The sequence below is a fragment of the Rhinolophus ferrumequinum genome, chromosome 17 (assembly GCF_004115265.2).
Source record: "Rhinolophus ferrumequinum isolate MPI-CBG mRhiFer1 chromosome 17, mRhiFer1_v1.p, whole genome shotgun sequence".
Classification (NCBI taxonomy): domain Eukaryota; kingdom Metazoa; phylum Chordata; class Mammalia; order Chiroptera; family Rhinolophidae; genus Rhinolophus; species Rhinolophus ferrumequinum.
This window is the reverse complement of record NC_046300.1, coordinates 50,799,804-50,824,105: the sequence shown is the minus strand read 5'-3', so window position 1 is coordinate 50,824,105 and position 24,302 is coordinate 50,799,804. Positions and strand designations below refer to the sequence as shown.

At 42.9% G+C, this 24,302-nt stretch overlaps 1 protein-coding gene across 14 annotated transcripts in view; it reads left to right on the top strand.

Annotated features, from left to right (window-relative positions):
• The window catches only part of ERC2 (ELKS/RAB6-interacting/CAST family member 2), a 923,425-nt gene that overhangs the window by 727,287 nt on the left and 171,836 nt on the right, over positions 1 to 24,302 (top strand). For 10 of the 14 annotated variants that reach the window (XM_033133185.1, XM_033133181.1, XM_033133184.1 and 7 more), the window contains one exon: positions 4,657 to 4,788. In XM_033133185.1, coding sequence (XP_032989076.1) covers positions 4,657 to 4,788 — 132 coding nt within the window. Of the gene's footprint in view, positions 1 to 4,656; positions 4,789 to 19,855; positions 19,922 to 24,302 lie in introns of all 14 variants that reach the window. The other 4 variants (XM_033133186.1, XM_033133187.1, XM_033133178.1 and 1 more) reach the window with 1 other exon arrangement.

The following is a 24,302-nucleotide window of genomic DNA, read 5'->3' as shown; positions in this document are numbered from 1 at the left end:
ATATGGCACCTTTTCACAGATGGTGTTCATCAGGGATTTTAGTTAATGGAGAAAGTTTAGTTTTCCATGGTTGGCTTTTGGTATTAACAAAAATATTCTAAAGTCCCCTGCTCTTCCAAAAGCTAGGGGATAGTAAAGCAATGAATCCCATAACATTCCAACACCCTTTTTTCTTAACGAAGCAAGTAACTGGGGACATGGTAGAGAATCTCGCTGGATCCATGTTACCAAAGAATGGAACATTTCTTGAAGAAGAAAAATTTGACTTTTTTCCAACAGCTCCAAAACTATACATTTTTCCGGCTCTCCCCACTCCCGAGGACAATAACAACCAAAGCAAATATATAACAGGAAAAGTTAACCTATCACATGGCGAGTTACCTACTCAACTGGCTCATCGTAGAAGCTAATTGTGTATTTTCCCTTTCATCTGTTCTAAAGTAGCCTGTACCCTTTCCATTTATTTATTCATACATCTCTTCAACACATATTTACTTATTCCTTGTACATCAGACTGTACATGGTGGTGAGTACGAGGGTAATTCAGACATATTGCTTCCCTCAGGAGATTTTCAACCGAGTGGTAGGAAAAGCCAAGAAAGCGCATAATTATTTACCATCCATTGGGGTAAGTGCTGTGAGGGGAGGCGGATTGAGAGTGGGTCCAGGCGTGTGGGGAAGGCGGCAGAACAGCACGTAATCCTTTCTGCTGAGGCGGGCTTAGGCAAGGCAGTTCTGGAGGTGATGGTGTTGCAGCTGAGACCAGAAGAACTAACTACTGGGTGTAACAGGTAAAGGTAGAGGATGAAGAGCATGATGGGAACAGAGACAGCATGGCCCAGGGCTGGGGAGATGAGGGATGAGAGGTGAGGCTGGGCGGTGAACAGCAGTTACCTCCCCAGAGCCTCGTAAGCTGTGGAGGAGCCGGGGCTCTTTTCCGAAGGGCAGGGGAGAGCCTCTGAGGAACTTGAAGCCAGGGAGTAACTGGGTCTGATGTCACTCTGACTACAGACTGTGTTCACTGGGAGGCCGGAGTACAGCAGGCGAGCTGTTAGGAGACTATTGCCCTAGAGAAATAAGGTGGTGCCTGGAAGAGAAAGGAAGTAGAAAATGAAATCTGATTAGATTTGTCTCAGCAGTCATGACATAATATAGTAAAACGAATATAACACAGTTAGCCAAAGGCGAAAGTGTCAGGTCAACCATTTGGTAGACATGAAAAGGAAATAAAAATGGGCTTCAGTGAATTGCTAAATGAGCCCACGAGTTCCCAAGTGCAGTGCTGTGGAAAGCTATCCCTCTCCAACTCTATATTAGTTTTCCTGGGAATTCAGTTATGACTGCCCAGATTTACTGTTTAAAGCTTTGTGGTAGGCACCTTGTGGTTCTGATGGCTACAGGGATATGCATGGTATCACCTGGTAAACATGCCTGAAGTTATTTGAACAAATAGTATCCTTGTTCCAACGCGTGTTACAATTTTCAGCATTTTTTTTTTTCCATCAACTTTTAGGGAGTCTTATTCATGGTTTCCCATCCTTCCAGACCATTCTTGGTGTGTTAGAAAACCAATATAATTGGCTGGTGATGAGGGTTGGTAGTGTAGATGTTAAAAAAAAAAAATGTTTTAAGAGATTCCTTTTCAATTTTCCAATTAAGCAAGCGGGATTGGTCACACTTTTTTGTAGAAGGGAAAACTAGCAACCAGCCTGTAAGAAATCCATCACAGTTTAGGGGATATGTTACAAGCAAGATAAATAAAAGTAGTCTAGAGTATCAGGCCACGCTCTCATTTTTCATCTCCGTTTCACACTCTTCTCTCCCAGCCCAGACTAATCAAAAGAAACCTCTTCCGCTCACAATTGTTCTGTGTACATTTCCCCTAGATCTGGTATTCACATGAACAACGGGGTTTATTTATATTTCAGCACCAAATTGGAAAGATGACATCATTCATTTACAGTCTTTATCCCATGACATGCCTACTCTCCGACACCTCATTTCAGCAGACACATTTAGGACTGCATACAGCATCTTGTTTAGCTTGTACATTCTTTTATGGGATACAGTTCAAAGGTAGGGAACTTTAGGCTTGTTACTGGTAAGAAAATAATCTCATAAAATCACAGGAGCTTCCCCAAAGGATAAGGACCTTATGATGTTTACAATAGCAGTTATTATTTGTTCATTTAGGTTCCATCGTTCATTCCTGGGCAAGTCCCTTCCTTGTTCACCATAGGGGATCCTACAGCTCCCTTCAGTCCCTCAGAATTCTATGAGAAGACACGATTCCAGGTTTATTAGTTCATAAGTTCAAAAGGAGAGGCTCCTGACAATACTGGAATTTTAGGTGTGAACGCTGAATTTCAGAATCTCCTGTACAGTGGTAGGGGACCCTCAGCCGACGCAACAGCTCCACTGACCTTCTCTTTCTCCCAAGACATAGCTTGTCCACTGGGTCTTCTGATACTTTAAGTAGACAAGTGAAGAATAGAAATGCTATCTGCTGCCAAAAGTTGCTTGGGAGTTTTAATTGTTAAATACATCTTTCCCTCTAATTTTATTGTTTTCATCTATATAATGCATTTTGTTTTACATCCACTCTGGGGCCTTTCAAATATTGCACTCATTTTTTTTTTTTAAATGGAATGAGTAAACCATGAGATAGCCTTTGGCAGGTAGAATTGGAATGGGAGGTGTTTCCAAAACTCAACAGAACTAAAGAATTTATGGGAAAGCTATTTCTACCTGTTCAGCTGTTTGCCATTTTTTGCTAGCAGCATGGCAAAGACAAAAGCCTAGAGATTAAGAATTGGAAGACCCAGCAAATCTCTACGTTTTATGTCAAGAAAGAGGCTCTAGGGGCTGAAATCTAAGCCTTGATTTTCTCGCTGCAAATGAAAATAGTAATAATTCCTCCAAGGAAAGTTTTGAGGAAAAGTTAGATTGTACGTGAAAAATACTACAAGAATACACTATGGTAGGTCCAGAGTTATCATCAGAGCATTATTTATATTACACAATAAAATTCCGACTGGTTGGCGGCTCTGCCAGCTTGACTTCCAGCTGTCTCAAAGTGCTGAAGGCTCATTGTCGTCTCGAGCTACCAGTGAGATTGTTCTGGCAATTCGTGAGATGTCTTCAACTCTCAGTGACCTTCCCTGGCTGCAAACAGACGTGCAGCTCGCCTCTAGAATGCCAGCATCCCTCAAAACCATCGCCCCTTCTTTCTTGCAGTCTCTCATTGCGGCAACATGCATAGTGTACCTACAATGGCTAGGCCCTGTACTAACGTCTGGGGAGAAGCAGTTGACGGAAACAGCCTCAAGTCTACCAAGAGATCAACAGACAAATCCATGGTTATAGAGTGCTGGTCAGAAGGAGCTGCACATCATCCAGCCTCACGGGCAGGGGCAGGGAAAGGCTGTGAGTTAGCCAGACACAGAAGTCAGGGCTGAGGGCAGGTGACTGGGGGAAGTGTCACAGGCAAAGAAAGCAACATGTATCAAGAAGGAAGAGTGTCACGCAGTAAACAATAGCACTAGTAATAATAGCATTTGACTTTTAAGGTGAGCTCCTCCTGTGCGAGGTCCTGAACGGACATCTGCAGTTCATCATAGCACTTGCCCACAGGCACCCAAGCGGGGCAGGCACTCTTACTCCCATTTTAGAGTTGAGGAAATTGGGGCTTAGAAATAGTTAACTTTCAAAAGACCACATAACCAGCAAAGAAGTGGAGTAGGACTTGAATCCAGACAGTCTTATCTGTAAACCCACATTTGCAGTCTCTACATTTCCCGTCTTCCTGGACTGGATATTTTTATCTGCCTTTTTCCATGGTCTTGAGGCATTTTCCTAGATTCTGTGATCCTGTTAGGTCAGTTTTCTTTTTGCCCTGTATAATAAAACAATACAATAAAACCCTTCTATGGCCTTGAGAGTTTAGCCATAACACCTAGTCGCCTCACGTGACAAACGCCGTGGGGAGTAAATTAGAGTGGTCAGCTCTTCTCCATCAGGAGCTAGGAGCTTCATCAGGAGCTAGGCTCTGCCCCTTTTGCTCAGTATAGCTCCTCAAAGAACTATAGCTGTTAAAACATCCATAAAGTGCTCTTTCACTAGAAGTCATCATAGCCACCAACCGTCTCCAGGAGTATTTTTGCATTTGGCAGCTTTTGAGTGGACTTCTCTGTCTTGTCTTGCAGGAGCACTGTTTGTCTGTAGTTCCGTGTCTCCACCCAGGCCTCTCCCATCTTTTCATCCAGGGCTTCCTTCTCTCGCTTGCTCTAGAGTGTAGGATGTGACTGTTGGCAGTTTGTGATCGCAAGCTTACTCTGGATCTCTGTGATTGCTTGGTAATGTAAAACAAAGCACCTTAGGCTATGTCCCTTCTTTTCCCCTTTCACATAAAATAGGGGAAGTGCACTTACGTGTACAAATGTAGACCCAAGAACAAAGTGACGAGGGTGTGACAACGCCTCTTTCACCAAAGCATATGGCATGGTGCATTCCTTATTAAGCTTTGATTTAACTAAAAATGAAAACTTCTGGATTAGGAACAGAGGGAGCCCGAGAGGTGCTATAATTGTGCCGTGAGTCTCTTTGGCTGGTCTCCTAGCTCCTGATGGCATCTTCCCTGGTTTTTGTTCTGCGCAGACCCAGAACAGAATGAAGCTGATAGCGGACAACTACGATGAGGACCACTACCACCACCACCACCACCACCACCACCACCACCGATCTCCTGGGAGGTCGCAGCATTCCAATCACAGGCCCTCTCCCGACCAGGTCAGTTTCATTGCCGCTTACCTCCAGGACCCCTTTTACCCTTTGGATATTTTAAGATAAAATAAATAATCCTCAAGAAATAATAAACAGCATAAAGTGATACGTTCTTTGAACTGAAACTAATAGCTTTGGTATTTATTTCCGTCACTCAAGCAATCTAAATGTTTTCCTTTCTCCTTCCTCTTTAAGGTTTTGTCTATTCTTGTTTATGTTATGCATTTTCTTTCCTCCCCTCCTTTCTTCTTTCATAGATATGTAGGCTATTGCTGGCTCTGTATCTAATGGTGGGTTACTTTGGAATGTCTCAGAGTTTTAAGGGAAAGCACTTTGTTTCCACGAGCTTGGCAACCAGAGAAGCCTTAAGTTGGCTGAGCACTTTCCTAGAAAACTCCTTAGTGATGCAAATTAACAGTGGGGTAAAACAACGTGAAGAGAAATCAGTTTTGCTTGCATTTGGGACAGTGAAGTCAAGGGGTCTGGTTTATTTGACTTGGACACTGTGTTCTCCCTTGACTAAGGCAAGTGAAAAGATGGATTGACAAAAACAAAAATCTCCTGTGATTTTCAGCGATATTTGCATTCCTCCACCAAGTGCAAAAACTATTTACAGCATTTAGTGTTAAAACGCTTGAAGGGGAATTTCATGGAAATTGTATAATTATGTGCAAATTAGCAGGATGGAATAGTCAACAGTGGCAGTATCTCCTCCTTTATTATACTAGGACCTTTTTTTTATGATCCTAGTGTAACTTACACAATAAATTTCAAGAAGGATGGGGCATAGGTAATGGAATAGAATCCTCTGGATAAGTGTGAGTGCCTTTGTTGCATATTTCTGAATATGTGAGGGGAGAGCTTATTGGAATTACCCATGTGAAAGAGGGGTTTAATTGTTTGTTGGAGGAAGGGATGCTTATTATGCTCCTAAAGCTTTTTTTCAGATGGCTCTGTTTTGTTTTCACTTCATGTCACTAGCATTCCAGAGGAGAAGTTCAGATTCCAAGTGTTCAGGAGTCCAACTCCAGGGGGCACCATGTATATAGTACACAACATAAGAAGCGTTCTCTGGAGCTGTGTAGTGAGGTAGTTCTGACCCGGACCCCACCACGCCCACCCCTAGCTGGGCCTTACCCTTGTACTTGAACATATGTGCCCTCAGCGACCTCAACGCTGCAGATGTTCACACAGGACATCTCAATTTCTGAAGCCAAGTGCAGAAAGGTACCAGTTCATGTGATTAGCTCTCAAAAATGGTTCTCAGTTTGGAGATCAGCAAAGTGGGGAGAGCTATTAATTTTATGTCATTATCTTGTCTGTTTGTGGTTTTAGTGTGATTTGGTTTTATTTATTCGATTCTCATCCCTCTGCTTCCCTACACACACACACACACACACACACACACACACACACACACACACACACACACACACACACACACACACACCTGCCCCAGTATACTTGGCTCCCTGCTAACCAGATCTCTTCATTCGCATTCTCGCTCCCTACCCTCTGCTCCTTGACTTTTCCCCTGAGGGATGAGTGTGAGGTTTTATTGGTGCTAGAAGTCCACCCTGGGCTTGAGATGGGAACAGAGAGCGCTCTAGGGGCAGAAAGAGGGATTTGGAGCCACACTGGGGAAATGGGTCACAAATGCTGAGATACCAAACAGGCTTGTTTCATCACAGAAACACATATGCTAATATGGCCTGCTGGAAACAGGGCACCAGATCATATCTATCTGTGTTGTGAATGACATTTCTTACAAAAGCTTGTCTGGCTCCGGCTACTTTTCCAGAGGTCTTTAATCATAAACTAAAGGACTTGGCTGCTTGGTTGACCCTCTTATGTTTGTCCACCGACACTAGAGGTTGTCACAGGGTAGAAATCATGGCTCAGGGGTGGTGCCCTTTGCAGAAGAGTTAGCATTCCTTGAGGAGTGTCTGGCTAATATATGTCATCAGGACCTCTGATACACCTTTCTCATTGCTACTGTTAGGAAGATGGTGATGGCCTCCCACTTTCACAGCCTTCATCTCAGTGACCACTGTAAGCAACCATGGACGTAGAGGCAGACGGCCTCATCCTTGTCTACAGATGAGAAATCCAGGCCCTGGGAGGAGGTGGGGGGACGGTAAACTTGACTCAAGTCCTGCTGCTGGCTCTTCACTCCTTCATCTAATACTCGGAGCACATACTCCATGCCAGCCACTCTGCTGGGCTTGGGGAAGACCATGGTGGACGAATCAGAACCCCTGCCTTCAAGGAGTTTGCTGTCTCACCCTAGGACAAAAATTCGGGTCTTCTGATGTCTCATTCAGTTCTTCTCTGGACCATGCCAATCAGAATGTGACAGATAAAAGGTAGTTAGAACTTAATTAGGGACCCATGACTGGGAACTTACTCCACAGTGGGTTCGCCATGAAAGTCAAATACCCTTGTCCAGAAGGATAAATGTCTGGTTTTCAGTCGGAGTCAGCAAAGCTGTAAGGCTCCCTTGCTGCACTCTCTCAGTCAGAGGAGAGTGAAGCAAGGTTCCTGGTGTGAGTAGGCTGACTCCGGAGATAGAAATGTCCAGAACCCCTGGGCTGGCTGCCCTTTTTGACGAGGCGTCCCAGGGCTAAGACCACAATGCTCTCCCCTATACTGGAGATTTGTAATCCGTAATCATCAGCAACTCATATATGAATATACACGTTGTTATAAATCCAAGTCCCAGAATGTAAGAGTCTTGAAAGGGTGGGGAGTCTTCCCCAATTGGTTACAAACTCTACACATAATTGTACAAGCATAGCTAGTACTATCTGTGGAGTGGAGTTACTTCTTAGGAAAAAGTGACAGCCTTATGTCAGTATGTGACAACATGAGAGTCTAAATAATGGATCGATCTGGACGAGAATTGAACTAAATGTCTGTAGTGTACCCATGTTAGCCGAATTGACTTAAAAAGAGGGGAGCGAGAAGTCCCTTCCAGGGATTCCAGCCCCGACTTCTCTGTGGCCCTGAAGGGTGACCAACAATGCCTTCTGGAAGAGGGGCTACAAATGTTCACGTTGTCTCCTAAGATGTATTAAGGGAGCAGAACATGAAAACAAAGAAATGTAAAAAAATCAGTCACTTTGCTACTTTTCCAGAGAAACTCATTTTTCCTTAGGAAATTCAATTTAAGTATTGCCAGGTTTGCAGAATTAGATTCTTTTTCCATTTCTTCCTGGTCCCTCTCTCCTTTACGATGATTTTGCTTTCTCCTCAGGAGAAACTGAATCCAAGGGTTATAAGTCTAGACTAGCATTTCCCAAAGTAACTCTTGGAACATGAGTCCCATGAGGAAAGTCTTGAAACAAAGATTCAGTGGGCAAAGAATTTGGGAAAGTGCTGCAGAGTTATAACTCAATCTCGGAGAGTCTTGGTGCAATTAGCAGATCAAAGGATCTAAAAAAGTCATATAAGAAAGAAAGCTCTCCAGTTTTATTTAATCCAGCATTTCCCAGACTTATTTGATCATAGATTTTTTTTTTTTCTTTTCTAGTAACATCTGTGCTCTGAGAAATACTGTTCTCAGAATATCAGGTGAAGAAAGCGACTACCCCGTTTAAAACATGGCTGATCTAGTTTCCAGCAGTGTTTTTCATCATAAGGTGGAATTTTGAAGCAATTTCCCCTATGCTTTGCATAGCAGAAAATGAGAGCGCCCCTTTCATTTATTTCTTGTGATATTAATACCTTTTTAAAGGGTGCAACATCTAAGAATAAGTTATCCCACCAAAATCCCAATACATCTGAACTAAGGGAGCCATTATAAAGATGAGGACCCAGGAAAGCAAGGATGATCATAAATACCAGCCCCTTAGGGATTGAAAATGAGTGTGATGAGGAGAAGGGAGGATTTGAAGAACACGTAAGAAACATCAGGAAAGCGTGGCAGTCCAACAGCCAAGAAAGGACCACCCCCCAGGATGGTCGTAGCTATTGAGTGTGTCCGAGTAGAACATTCAAACAAATCCCAGTAATGCCTTTAGGAAATGCTTCAAGCCAAGAAAATGGCACAAGGGCAGACAACAAATATTCCCCGCGACACAAGCTGCTGGTGGGCTTTGAGAAACAATAAAGGCCAAAGAATAAATGGAACATGCTGGAGACACATTAGTGATTTTATTGACAGTGAAGTTACCGAGACTGATTTTAGAATAATTGTGTGGAAACTCAGCTTCTCCTAAATGCCCTCTATACCTGTCATCATCGGTACCATCTGTTATTTTATTGAAGTAGCATCTTTTCTTGCCTTATGAATGATGTCAGGTCTTTTTACTTCCCTTTTTCCAGGCATCATATGATTTTTATTGGTCCAGGAAAAGTCATATTTTATTAGTCTCCTTCCGGTGGCTCCCAGGTATGGAACTAACCCCACGGATAAGGAAAACACAGCATCGGAGTGAGCGCCCCACTCTAGCCAACTGAAAATGCCAGGCCTTGTTTAAGCTGTCGTGTGGTACCCAGGACTTACATTTCTGTGCCTGGATTTTGGCTTAGGTGTCGAGCCTTTCAGGGTCTGGATCTCATTGCAGTTTTTGTGGAAAATGCACTTGTTTTTCTTAAAGCATCAGCCACTCTGATTCTGATTTGTAGGGGCCTAAATAGCAAACCACCTAAACACTTTTTGGCTGGAAACCCCAGTATATGTAGCCACTTTCCAAGCCCAGAATTCACCTCTCCTCACGCTTTCTCCTTTGAATGAAAATGCTCCCTCACAGGAGTTGAGAAGCTCAAGAAATTTTCACTATCTTGAAGACTTTTGTATTCCATTTAAAATTATATTTCCCATTTTGTTTATAGAAATCCTACTTCTAAAGAAGAGCTACAGAGCCCAGGAACATGGAGGCATAATATTGATTAAATTGATAATGAAAAAATAATTGGTTACATTTTATATGTTATTCATACTCTTTGTTTCATATTGCAAAGCACATCCCTACCTGTCTGGCCTATCATAGGTACTCAATAAATGTTTGTTGAATGAGGTGTTTCCATAGCACCTTTAGGAACTAGGAAGGGCAGATGAGTATATCTCAATGGTAAAGATAAAAGAACTCTAGCTAAAGAAAGTGGAGATAATTATCCGGAGTCTCACCTCCGAAAATCCCCAGGCCCAAGATGCAGACCTGAGTCTCTGGGTGCTGTATATCAGTGGCAAACCAATTTGGGTGTCAGTATGGAACTATTTCTGCAACCACATAATTAAATATGGTTGAATGGCTATAATATCAAATTTGCCTCTAATGCAAATGTGCTTTTCTCTTTCCCATTGAATTGTAGTAAACGTTATTCTATTTTGATTGTTTTTTCAAAGTTGAATTGAAATGTTATTTCATCAGTTCTCTCTCCGTTTGCCTCAGCTTTCATTGTTCTTCTGTTTTGTGACTTTATGCCTTTTGTTTTCCCCATTTCACCTGTTCCCCTTTATTCTTCTCTGTTCCTGCTGTCCTGTGCCAAACAACATGTGGCTTTCTGCAACTCTCCCACTACCATGTAATCACCAAAGTGAGATGCTCAAGGAATGGCGAGCATGGCACACAGAGGCAGGGGCATCGCTCTGGGTTACAGAAGGACCTTGGCCTTGGATGGCCAGGACCCATATTCCTTTGTTCACTCACCCATGAGCCTCTGCACACCCAAGGGCCTGGTACAAGCCAGGCCCCCAGAGCAAAGTAAAGGATGCTTCACTTGACCGGGGGCTACCATCACATCAGCCAGGGCTCTGGGGGTGCTTTCAGGTAATGATCTTCCTGTGGTAGAAGCTGGGTTTTCCATTTTGCAACCGTAGCTTTAATATCCATGCTGCTAATTTATTTCTAGAAAATTGATTGCCCTACTCATAAATATTACCCACTCCTCTTGGCAATTTCCAAAATCTGTCTGTAGGTGTAAATAATGGCCTTTGGTGCTTTCTCTGCTGCTCCGGGTTACTGTGTGGTCCTGGCACATGTTGGCTTTCAGCTGAGACAGTAGTTTGTACCACTGGACATCTTTCAGAGCGCTGAATGTCCACTTCCATTTTCTTTTGAAAATTCCCATAGAATTCTCCTTGTGACACAGGTCATTTTGCCATAAACCACAAGTAACTTGGTTATTAAAGAACTCAGACCTAGGTTTGGCCTCCTTTTCAAGCCAATGACATGGGACAGATGTAGAGACTACTTTAAGACATAACGAAATTACCCCAGTGACCTCACCCCTGCTGGCTGCACCTGTGCTGTGCTTCAAGGGACTGCAGCCTTCATTTCTGATCCTAAAACATGTCCACTCTCCCCATAAGGTAGAGTTAGCTTGGAAAATAAACCCAGGGTCCCTGCCCTCTCACCCTCCCACCTTGTCCACACTGCACACACTGAGCCTTGGGGACCTGCTGTCAGATGGGATTGGTCACTGTCCTGCAGAGTGTCACCACAGGCGCAGGCGGGGGACTTCCAGCCATCCCTGAAATCAGGTCCTGTTTGAGGTGGTAGCTGGAGGCAGGTAACAATATTGACAAGCCCCCCCACGCCATATATTTTGGCCCCAGACCTACATGGTAAACCACCTCCTGGCTTTTCTCCTCCTCCTCCCTGGGGCCTGCATTTTCTATTTGGTCAAGAAGGAGTCGGTGGCGTCTCATTGTCCAACAGGAAAATGAAGGAGTCACAGCAACCCCTCCCTGAGCCCTGTTACTTCTCAGAAAGCCAACTCAAGGCCTTTTGGATTCCCTACCCTCAGCCCCTCTCTGTGAAATGCTGGACAGGGGTTTGTGATTGATGCCCTGCTTTCCTTGCACTTTCACCAACAGATTAGCCAAAGTGCAGCCCTTTGAATTGTAACAAACACATGAGGGGTTTAACTTGCTCCATTGCCCCCAGAAGATGGATTCTGAATATAGAGTTGTTATTCCTAGCTTTTGCTTAGGGAGGAAAAAAAAAAAGAATTTATTTTATGTTTTGAGGTTAAATGAATGTGGGATAAATGTATACATAGTGTCCTGAGTGTATATATGTACGTATCGCTATATGTCAGATGAACTGAGTACTTTTCCACATATGGAAGAATTTCTCAAGATCATGTTCAACTAGAAATTTCTCTCCCTAACTTCCCCAGAGTGCATGTTTGAATATACATTATATATACATATAATATGTATGTGTGTAAATACATTTTCATGTTTCCTACATAAAACTTACCACTCATCAGAGCTTAGTACAAACGTACAGTTACAGCACAACCGAAAAAAATAAGTGTTCAGTTCCCCATGACGGTAACCTAATAAGAAAAATTACCTGTGTTAGGTTTTTAATATCAGATTCCCATCCAAGTTAGTATGTCTGAAGCTTGCCCGAATAAGAGACAACAGAGTTTTTTGTGTTGCAAATCCAATTTCAGCTTCATGTAAGGATGAAGCTGTCAAATTCAAAAACCCATGAAGAAACCTCTTGTTGGGCTGATGTTTATTGGATGGGAGAAGGGTTCAGAGATTTCAGCTGTTCCCAGTCTTGGGCCAGTCCTGTCAGAATCAGAGCCAAAGATATTCTGGGATGCATTTTGAAATAAATCCTGTGAGCCACTTGCCTCTTTTCTTTCCATCTAAAATAATTAATTAATTTTTAAAAATTGAAATATAATTGGCATTTAACATTACTGGTTTTAGGACTACAACATGATTTGATATATGTATATAGTGTGAAATGATTGCCAAATAAGTTTAGTTAACATCTATCACCACTCATTATTACAGGTTGGGTTTTTTTTTCTTGTGATTCTTGTCTCTTTTCTGATATTATTTATCTTAAGTAGATTGAAAGATGCTGTGTTTAAAACTCAACAGATTTTTTTTTAAAGTCCTTGAAATAGATGACTCAGATGTCACTTTTTTCCTTATCCGTCAAACACTCAAAATACCCAAAGCTACTAAAACACAAGCCGCAAGGTGTATGGGATTTCTGACCACTGGGAAATAAAGGTGGCAGTTTATTTGTTTGCTTGTGTTTAAGAGCAGGAACTCTGGAATGACCCTGCCATGGCTCTCTGTGAGGCCACAGGTAAAGAAGGAAATGAGGACAAATGTCTGAAGTGTTGTTGTGGGAGGTATTTAACTGCTCCTTCCTCTCCCAGCAGTTAGGTGCTCACCCAACCCTTACAAGCCACAGAGGAGGAAGGGCGGCGGGGGGCAACACACAGCCTTTGGGAAGCTGGCTTTGCAGATGAGCCGGTTATTGCGAAAGCTCTTTAATCTGGGCGTGATGTTAATTCCTCACGTGTAAGCACAGGAGGGCACGAGTTGATAAACCCTGCCAGGTAGGGTCTTCACTGGAAGGGTAAAAAGGCAGAGCTGCTTAATGCGTCCGGATCCTTCTGTTAGAAAAGGATTTTTCCTTAAAAGAGATTTGAGCCCATTGACTATTCCAGCCTTATGCTATTTGGGGTAAAGTTATCCCACCCACCCCTTACTGATTACACTTAGTTTGAAACCTTGTTTGCAGTGTTAGGGTTTCATTAAGAGATTTGTTGCAGTATCTTTTGAGTCAACAGAGGTTTTCAGACATAGCCTGCCCTCCCCAGTTTGTAGATTAGATGTAACTCGTCTTGGCAACATGGGAAGGTTGACTCTTTTTCAACTTGCTGCTTTAATTCAGTCACATTTGTCTCGGAGGCAGCACTTCAGCTCCCCCACTGAAAGGAGGTGTCCAACCTTGAAACGTCTGGAAGCAGGGAAATCCATTTGCTGTTGCTAAACACCATTGCCTCTCTTTTTTTCTTGAACTGATGGAATAAGGATCATGTTTGACTCACACACTCCAGGTACTCAGCGTACTCTGAAGATAACGGGATAGCAGAGGAGAGAGAATTGGAAACATCCTTTAAACGTACACTACACACACAGATACTCTGAAAACTACCTTACTTACAGAACAATAGCATTCTAAAAATTGTTTCAGCATCTAAATATTAATGATCTGAATAAACTCTAGCTTTGAATAGCTCCCAGAGGCCCAAATGTGTAAGGATGGTTTTATACACTATCAGATCCTTTTCACACACACCCTTTTTGCCTTTGGCTTTAGTGCAAAATCAAATAACTCGTTGTAATAGTAACAAACTATCAAATGCTACCAATGGGGGTGATATGTCTAGTTATATTTGTATATGCTTGTAACACCTACAAAGTAGTTTAATTTATTCTCCAATTTAATTCACTTGGCAACCTTATGAAGTGTCAGGGTCGATATATGATCCCATTTTATTTCTGAGGCAACTGAGGGCATGACGTGTCAAGAAGTTACAGAATTTGGTTGCCCTTTAGCCAGGAAATGGCAGAACCAGATTCATGTTAAAAACACAATTTTCACTCTGTTTAACAAAACCAAGCGTTAATGCCTGATGGATGAGGGAGGAAAAATAAAGCCAGTCTCCACCTCCGCCCCTTTTTTATGGCTATCTGGCAATGGCTCAGCTTTAAACAGATGTTGACTTTGGGCTCTGAAACAATATTGTTGGCCAACTTCGAGCCTTCCAGCATTTCCATCTTCAGCTGGGTATCTTATATCTTTCAGCTGAGAGCTGGCGCCATGCACCAAATTCTGGTTTGCCAGAATTGCTTTTGCTTGAAGGAAAGAGAAAACTAGTTTCTACAAGTCACCCCACAGTGATGGTCCAAAAGTTGAGACAATTCCTAAAGATGCTGCATTAGAAGTGAAGGAGAAAGCCGCTATAATGTTTTCAGTGGCTCGACAGCGAGGACTCCAATGGCTGCCCTTCCTCCAGGTATCCTTGTGAGGTGAGGTTGGTGAGAAGAGTCAACCAGTCTGCACAGGCTGACAGTCTCTGCCTCCACCTGGAGAAACACCCAGTATGTCTTATAAAATATGGATGTCTCCCGTCATGTTCCGCCCTCAGCCAGGGCTGTTCAGCTTTCACCAACTGAGATCAGAAGAATAAACCAGGGATGTGGCTGGTGCAGTGACAAGGGGGATGGAGGCATTCTGTGGAGAAACAAATAAACACAATCTTGGCAACCCTAAGGAACTCTGGAATCCAGGCAGCATTCCCTCTCAGAGGAGTCGAGTCATTCGGAAAGCAAGAACCCAGCCCTCCTTCCTTACTCATTTGGAAATATTTAAGTTCCCAGGCCAGACAAGACACTGGGAGGCAATGTGAGGGGACAGAAAGTGCTGCCTTTTTCCTCAGGGACCTTGACATTTGTTTGGGTGCTGATGACATGCACATCTAAGGGACACATGCGGTTGCACGAGAGCTGCTCTTTCTTCTAAGAGCCAGAGAGACCCTACCTATGGTGTACCATCCAGCTCCATCCAACCAGGATCTTGAATGGCTTGCAAAGCCGCGGTGCAAAATCCAAAGTACTTCCGAGCTGAGCTAAGCAGAACCAACAAGTGCCTTCTGAGGTCAAAATGCACTCTGCTTTCCATGGCTTCCCAGCTTATCTGTTGGAAGGGTCTACCTTTGTGCTCAGACAGACTGGAATTTGACCCTGGCTCCAAACTCCTGGCCAGTGGCCTTCAGTGAGCCACCTGAACTTTCTCTTTGAGCCGTCCTTTCCACATCTGCACAGACAGCCTGCCGACACCTGTGTCATGGGGCTATAGTGAGACTCAGAGAAGAAACACAGGAAGATGTCACACTCTCTCTAATGTGGAGCAGGTGTTCATACCTGCTGGCTCAGTTCTAGTCAGATCAGAATTAAGCTAACATTTATATTTAAACAGCACCAACCAGGTATCTGAATCTGGATAGGACGTTCCTGTTCTTTGGGGGAACTTACCTGCAAATGGGCCACACAGGCTGTACCAAATACAACTCGTGTAAGAATTTGTAGCCATTCCTGACCCGGACCTCATCACCTGAACAAAGACATCTATCCGAGGGCTAAGCATGTTCCAGGAGGCAGGAGAAATGAAAGGAAGAAATGGAAGGTCTTCACAGGAAGGTTTGGACTTGACCCTGAGAGAAAACTTACGAGTGCCTCCCCTCCCCGACGAGGCTCGGGGTCCCTGTTTTCCAGGCTCACACCCATCGTTTTCCTTTACACATGTGTCCGTCTTTCCCAGCTCTGGCCAAGCCTTTTGTTGGATATTCCATGAGGGTTTACTTTGGCTGAACCTAGATGCAGGGCAAATCATAAATCCCACCCTGTGAGCCTGCTTTGGTGACTTGTGTAGCCAAAGTTTGCCGAGTCCTATGGCTTGAAATTTTCAGAAAGTGTCAGAGAAGCCATGAACTGAAATAGAGGTGGGGGTGGGTCTGGTGACTGTCCCCACCAGACCCCGTTAGAACCAGGATAGGTTCCTTGCATCTCTTCCCACAAGGAAGCCAGGATGAACTTGCCGTCAGAGACAGCCGCTGACTTCTCACAGAGGCAGTGGGCTGATTTGAAGGTTAACACTTCCATAATTTCACTCTCATTTCCAGCTAGGACAGGTGTGACAGTGATGTCCCCTGTGGGAATTTTTTTCAAGAAAAAAGCTGGCTATCAACTCAAAGAGAATTGCAGGTGTGTGTGTGTGTGTGTGTGTGTGTGTGTGTGTGTGTGTGTGTTTTGTTGTTGTTTAAATCCAGTGATGGGCCAGGGCTTGCCTGTTGGCTGTACCTAATACTTCAAAATAGAGACCAATTAAAGGTTTACACCGGGCCGTTTATCATGTCAGATTATAGAGTTCCTTCCCAGAGCTTCTTGGCTGGGGCTTATAAATGGATCCACAACAGCGGAGTCTCCTGTCTGGTCAGCGATGACTCAGCGTTTGCCCTTAGATCTTGTCATCAGCGTGGCCCCGTGAGCGGCCTGTCTGGTGAGGAATTTTGTTTTATCGCAGTATTTAGAGAATCGCATCAGGGCCTGGGACTGCAGGATTGCCATCAAGGGCTCGTCTCTTCTCTGGAGCCATAGACACATCCTAAGGTGATTTGACAGTTAAGCCTCCCTTCTCTTTGAAATTTGCTGTGTTTTGTGGTCACTGCGCTCTGGCCTTCAGCCTGCCTTGGATGTTCCCATCCCCAGATGCTGTGGACAAAAGCACTTGGATGACTGATGGGCGAGAGGCTTTCTTCCCATCCGGATATTTTGGCAACTCCTGGCATAGCCATCACTCAAGAAAAACACACAAGGGAGCAAACAACAGGCAGCATCCAGAGAAGACACTGAAAAGTTGATCTGGAAACAGGAAAACAAGGGGAGGACACAGTCTCTCCCAGGCCCAGAGATACCTTTTAAATTCTAAATATTTCTAAGTAACTTGGCATGAAGTTTGGGATCAAGTGATATCTGTCTGTTTCTTATTTTTTGGTCCCCCAATTTACATTTCTGTGCGGTAAGGTTGCTGAATGAATTAATATTTGCATCCAGAGATGCAGGCAATTGCAGGAGTCCAACAGCTGTGAACGTATGGAAATACTTGGAGCTCCCTCTCTGATTAGCTCCTGCAGTTTTGTTTTTTATTCCCCAAGCAGACACTCACTCTGACCCAGATCACTTGGTGATTAGGGTCAATTCATGTTTAAGCTTTGAAGATTAGAGACCAGAAATGGCCACCACTTCCCTTTCTATTTTCTTCTTAAAACTTTAAACTTTAGAAACTAAAAACTTAAAAAAAAAATGTATAATATTCTGAGTTCACTAAAGGAATTTAGCCACATTTCTGCCATGTTAAATGTTAGCAGAGTTTATATTGGACTGTCATATTTCTTTACTTTATTCACTAGCATACAAGACGTCGATCTCAACATCTGGTTTTTAATAACCCTCGACATCTGGGAGCTCCTTTTTATTCCTATGGTGGACGAGGCACAGTAGTGATATTGGCCGTGTATATTTTCAAGCTACAACTCCTGTCTGTTTCAATCATAATTAATTACCACTTTTTAATATATTTAATTTGCTAAAAGTGATTTGCATTAGACCACATTTCACTGTTAAGAAAATAGTGGTAGATTTTGGTGGCAGTGGCTTTTTTCTTTCTTTCTTCTTCTTTCTTCTCCTTTTTTTAAAATTTAAAGCCCTGTGTGAATGGATTTCAAACAAACTGAATGTATACATGCTATTGGGTTTTAAATGCAAAATGAAATAAACTGCTCTGCACGGAAAGTGATTTTTACAGCCATTTAGAAGCCGTCAGCAGAGGCTATAGGCTATGTTTTGGGGAAAGCCTTTTATTTTGTTTTGTAACTTTGGCAAATCACCGCATCTCTCTGTGCCTAGAGTTTCCCTATAGCAGTGAGTCTGGGGGTCAAAAACTTGGTGATGAAAGCTCAGGCCTCCATCCAGAGAAATACACTTGCACATATACCCACAATGTTCTGCATTGAATTTTAACGGGTTACCGGACCCCTGGAAACCCATTTATGGATGGCTGAGGGTCCCATGCTGTAGATTTTTCTTCTTTATTATCATGAAAAGGGACATCAACTTTGCTTTTCTCCAGGAACTGAAAGGAAGTTTAATGAATGCAAAAAATATGTGTTTCTCAAGTTATGTAGGGAAAAGAGTAGTTTATTGCCAATTGACAATTACTAGACTGTGAAGAGATAAATCAACACAGGTAAATTTTACATGAGGAGTCCCAGCAAAAATGATCAACCGTAGCTGTTTTGTTTTTGCCAGAATATCCTGTCTAAACTATCAAGAGCAAATTCATACCAAGCTGTCCAATTCAGACTGTGTGCAAATCTCCTGACTGACTTCAGTTGGGGATGCTTAGCCCTCCGTGGTCCATAGACCACTTTTGGCAGTCTGGTGAACTCTCTGAACCTCTTCTCAGAATAATCTTTTTCAATGCATAAAATAAAATACAAAGAAACACAAAGGAAACAAATTACATGAAAATTCAGTTCAAGACTGCAGATCTAAATCCTCGAGTAGATGAAATTACGTTTGTCTATTGGCAGGATTGGATTAGACTGTATGACATGGCTGTTTTTCGAGATCAAAAATGGTCATAAATTGGCATTTTCACATTACTCATTACTCAACTCAATAGTGCTAACAACTTAAGCAATAAGGATCCAAATCGTGAAAAAAAATATTCCAAGTTATTTTTTTTTCCCTAGTCCTGATTTTTAAAACAAAGAAGCAAATCATGGCAAAACCTGGTCTCATCAAGGAATTAAGACAGCTCCCAAATTGTACGTGAGACCAGAATATGAACCCACCCAGTCTTCTACAAGTTGTTTCCATCCTTGCAGTAAACCGTGAGAATTGTTCAAAACAGGACCCGGTGTATGTTCTTCTGTCTCCCTGCCTATCTGCCACTTCACTATGTGGCCCGAGCCATTCAGGAAACCTTTTCAACAGCAAGAATTCAGACCAAATAAGTTTCAGGTTATCCACAATTGAACACAGTTTTAAGTTAAAATTTTCTTTGTACTAGCATTCTACTGAATTGAAAGTTTAGTCTCCTTTCTTTGAAACTTATTTGGTTGCAAATGTATACTCATTCCATGGCAGGCACATCCTCTTTTATGCTGAGAGCAAAATAGAACCTGACAAACGGAGATCACAGCATGTTTGAGCCTTTGAGAAATAACCAATGTGACTTAATCGCACGCTACAAAAGTTTGTTCCACCCAAGTCGATCTTTTTTTTTAAATATTTCTTCAGCCTTTATTGATATTTTAAGCTTATGAGAAATTAAGGGTATTTGATTACTGTAATTACTTCTCTGCTTACTTAAAAGGTTTAATCTCCTCCTCAGGCATTTGCAATTCAGATTGCATGCTTTCCAAAAAAATAATCATCTGCTAATGTAGACTAATTTTAATCTTCTAATCCAATCTTGACACAGAGTCAGACAGAGCTGGGTAGGTGGAATGTTTTTGTGTGGGGGTTGCCCTAGATGCAAAACTCAGTAATGTCTTTGACAAGTTGGTGACGTGGAACTTAAGTTAATATGGATTTTTTTTCTTGCACTTTAAGATTGAAAAACAAAGTGAAGATTGGTGTGCCTTTGCAGTGCCTCACGGTGTAACTAACCTTCTCTTCTTTCATTCCGGTGCTCCCCTCCTCTCCGTGCACCTCCCTACCCCGGGCCGGCCTCAGGATGACGAGGAGGGCATATGGGCATAGCCGGGCCTGTAAACCAAAGTTCCAGTTTTGTTTTGAGGGGTGAGAAACCATCTTTTATATCACTTTTCTTTAAAAAATTGCATTCTAGTGTTGTATTGTGTGCGTGATCAATTGTGTTCGCTGATGTCTGTGACTGTGCCCTGTGCTTGCTTCTGTGTTCTGTGACTGTCCCCAAGAGCCCCTCCCTCCTGCCCTGCTCCCCCCCCCCCCCCCCCCAACCCCCCCCCGCCCCTGCCACCCTGAAACCACGGTATTGCTCTGCCTTGTTGGGGCTGGGTTGAGCACAATTCAAAATGTTTCTTTGTTATTTACGATGTAATCTATGCCCTCGCCAGGGTGTATACACACTTTTAAGGGCATGATTGTGGACTTGAATTGTCACAGTTCTCCAGTCGTGGTTTTCAGCCCACTGCTTGCTTTTGCCAGATGTGCCAGTGTGGTGTGACTCTCACATCCGTCTGGTGGTGTCAAATGTTTGGCAAGGAATAAGGAAAATAAAAGCATATGTCTTCATGGAGCTGAAACTATCATCTCTAAGAAGCCCGTTTAATGGACTATACTGTCTCTTCTATGGCAGTTCTGAAGAAAACAGAGGATCAAGGCATAGTAATGGTGAATGAGTAACTATACCTCTTTGAATGAATTAGATTAGAAATATTAATATTGGCAGGTCTCAGTGGCATTATATCTGTTGTTTTTTTTTTTTTTTTACAGTTGTGCTTCTACAGAGCTTTGCATTATAAATTTCATGCATTGCATTTTTCAGAGGGTTGTGCTCTTTTAAAAGTTGCCTTTTAGCTACTACGAACCCACCTTTTATTTCTGTCCTGTCTGCATTATAATGGAATGGCGGTGCATGTAATTGCCACAATTATAAATGGAACATTGAACTTTAGAGACTTTTGCTGCTGGGAATCACCTCTCTCCAGGATACTGCAGGCTGTTTAACACAGGCCCCACCTCCCTGGAGTTGAATATGCCTGTGGTTACATTGAATATTCTGTTGAACTTGATGACATTGCATATGCCATTTTGTTCAGAACAAGGAATGTGGTAGATTGTGTACCATGGTGATTTCTGATGGTCAAAAACAGTATTCAGCATGTCGTTCTTTTTCTGGGTCAAACATGAAATGTCACAGTGCCGAAGAATCACCAGGTCTGTGATTAGAGAGGCAAGTCTTTGGGATAACTTAGCAGGGGTGTCCTTCCTCAAGTCTTGCCTTCATATGTCATGGCAGTCATGCTCCAGGTGAATTTTCAAACAATAACTGGTGTGTTTTGCCTATGGGTGACGGTGCCATTGGTGTGTTTCATTGCTTGGTCGAACCTGTTGTAGGTCCCACCAATGAGTCAGATTGCGTTCTCCGATCCAACAGGGAATGCACAGGGGGTTGATTTTCAGATACAGTATCTTTCCGTGTAGTAAAGATGTAACACCTAGATCCCTTAGCTGCCAATAGAACCTGCTTCCTGGTCACAGCGAGTATCTCCTTTCTTCTCTCTTTCCTGAGTAAAGGGCAAAACAGCACTGGAATTAACTCTTTCAGATGCAAAGTAGCTCCAAAGGGAAGCTTGTCAGTATGAGGAGGTGGGGAAACCAGAGAAAGTCTTAAGGTTCCCTCTGAGAGACTCTCTTCGTCTCTAGGGAAAACTTGAAGAGAAATATCACATAATACTCACATAGAAAAGCTAATAAAAGCATAAATTGACCTACAACCAATATTAAATGAGAAGAAAAGGTTGTAATGTTAAACAGCGAACGTGTGAGTGAACCCTGCCCACCACATGCATAGAGTAGGGAGGCAAAGGAAGGTTCTGGTAGTTTAGCAGTTGTCTTGAGAAGTATGGGTCTTACTTGGGGCTTTTCTATAAAGCTGCTGCTTCTGCCATCATACATGTCAGGGTGCTGGACTGCATTGGTGTCTCCTTCTGAATAGGAAAGATTTTTATTGCTCTTTCACAAGGTTCATGGCATCCACACTGCCATCTCCTGACACGGGAACCTTGTCATGCCCAGGCCCATGGAAACCCTTGCTTTGCTCAAGGCAAACAGAGACTAAATGGTGTTGAACCCCTACCCCTTTTATTCCTTCATGAATTTCCCCAAACACCACGTACCCCGAGAAAACAAATGTCCTCTGAAAATTAGTCAATATGTAATTCTGCTTTAATATGTTGTAATACATTTTATAGGCTTCTGGGGAAAACTACTTATCTTTCTTTATGACTCCTTTAAACAAGTTTGCTCAGATATCTTCAGGCTTTTAAAACTGTATCTTAGGGACTTAAAGAATGAGATCCTGGGGAACTTTCTAGTTTTGAACAGCCGTCGCATGTTTTGAGTCACGTTACAATCTGTGGAGCCCAAGGAGACGTTAAATTTATACCTAAGGATGGATAATGGTGGTGCATTAAAAAATAACTGTTTTGAATATTTTGATTTATGGCCCTTATAAAAAGAAATATTACAAGAAGTTCTTTTACTAAGCATCCGTAATATGCTTATAATAGCATCAGAAGGCTGTGACTTGAATCTGGTGTTTTGGTGCTGAAATGAATCGTCATTTAGGAAAAGTTGCTCCAAAAATGACAACAATTTGGAATTAATGTAACAACCCTGATAGCTCCTCTCTTTTTTTTCCTGCCACTTCTAGATATCAGCCCAGGCAGAATTTACTTGTCTCACTGTGATCATTCAAAGGTGGTGTTTTCTGAGAGCAAAGTGGACTGGGGAAAGTTTGCTTTTCTAAAGAGTTGTGACAGCCCCTAGAACTAGCCTCCCGATCAGCCAAACCTCACACCCAACCCCGCGTTAGCAGCAGGTAGCCTGTGTGACCCACAGAACCCCGAGATCAGACGGGCTCCGCTCTTGATTTCATGTCTGCTGTCAGGGTCATAAAATTCTTAGTAATTTTTGAACAAGGGGGCTCACAATTTCATTTTGCACTGGGTCCTACATATTCCATAGTCAGTGCTGCTTACATCCACCATGTATCCCTATTCTCTGCTTCCAGCTTCTCTCTATCTTCCTCCCTAAAAGTTCATCCCCTCTCCTCTTTTCTTAAGGCTAGAGCTTACCTTTGGCCTGCCATATTGTCATGGTTTTCTTGCAGAGAGCCCCTGGGATCCCTTTGCAGCATGCTGTGGCCCTCCTGGGCATCCCTGCAAACACTGTCCTCTCAACCCATCCCACCCTCCACTCTTGATTGTGAAAATGTGCGCCTGGAGCCCTTACTGCATTTTTTTTTTTTAATCTTGCTTTGCAAAATACAGGAAAAGCAGGCTACTTAATTCTCCATTATTTTCTTTCGGGAAAATCCACTTGATGTGGCAATCATTTGTGTCAGCAAATAACTCTTCATTTTCATTTAATGGAGGTGCTTTCCTTGGACCCCCAAGAGGCACTTTGGTTTGTGAACATTTAATGAGGTGGGGCAGCGAGGGACCCAATCAAGTCACCTTGTGAGATCGAGTGCCACAGCTGCCTTGATGTTTGAATGTTCCAGCTTTTACTGGGAACTCTCATAATTGAGCAGACATAGAGAACAAGATCATTTTTATTTCCGAAACCACTAGAAAGGAATAAGTCTTTTTAGATTGAAAACATGCAAATTTCTCGGACCCGATTCATAAAAATACAGATGTGGGCATTAACAAGTTTTGGCAGGGGGCTGTGATGCCAGGAGATATATCCTGTTCAAAATGAAAAACTGGAGCTCTGTGCAAGCGTCATGTGCACAGTGTTGCAGAGAGTGCAAGCATGACTCACAGAGCACTCAGCCCAGGAGGGGTTTTCACACAGAGAAGCAGCGCGGGAAGGCCGCTGGAACTCCCTGGCATGCCACCCCTCAGGAAGAATGAGGAAGGAGGTGTTTTTCTGTGGCTGGAGAATTTATGCTCTGCTTGCCTGCCTTTAGGAAGCAGCGTCTAGGCAGCAGGCCTGTGCTCATCCTGGGGCAAGAGAAATCCAGTGGCTGAGCAAGAAGTCAAGGAAGGAACCCTGGGTCTTAGTCTTCTCAACCAAAGTCCTGGTTTCTCTGCAAAGTGGAGCTTTTCTTTTATACCTCCCCTATCAGAACACGAAGCAGGGTTTTTCATTCAGTCTGTATATCCTACAACTGAGAAACTGGTGCATTCCTCCTTGTGCCATTGGCTACTAAGATTTTTATTCATTTATCCGTTCATTTGAGCATTTTCCACTTACTCATCCATCCTTTCATCAAATGGTTAAATTCTTGGTTAGACGCTGAGAAAACAATGAGTAAGATAGATGTGGTTGCTACTCTGTGACTCTTACGAGCTAAGTTGAAGGAAACAGACCATATGGAATTAAAAATATGAATGGAGATCTCATACATGTTGATCATTACTTTGATGGAAAACAGAAAGACATTGAGATTAACAAGAGGAACCAACTT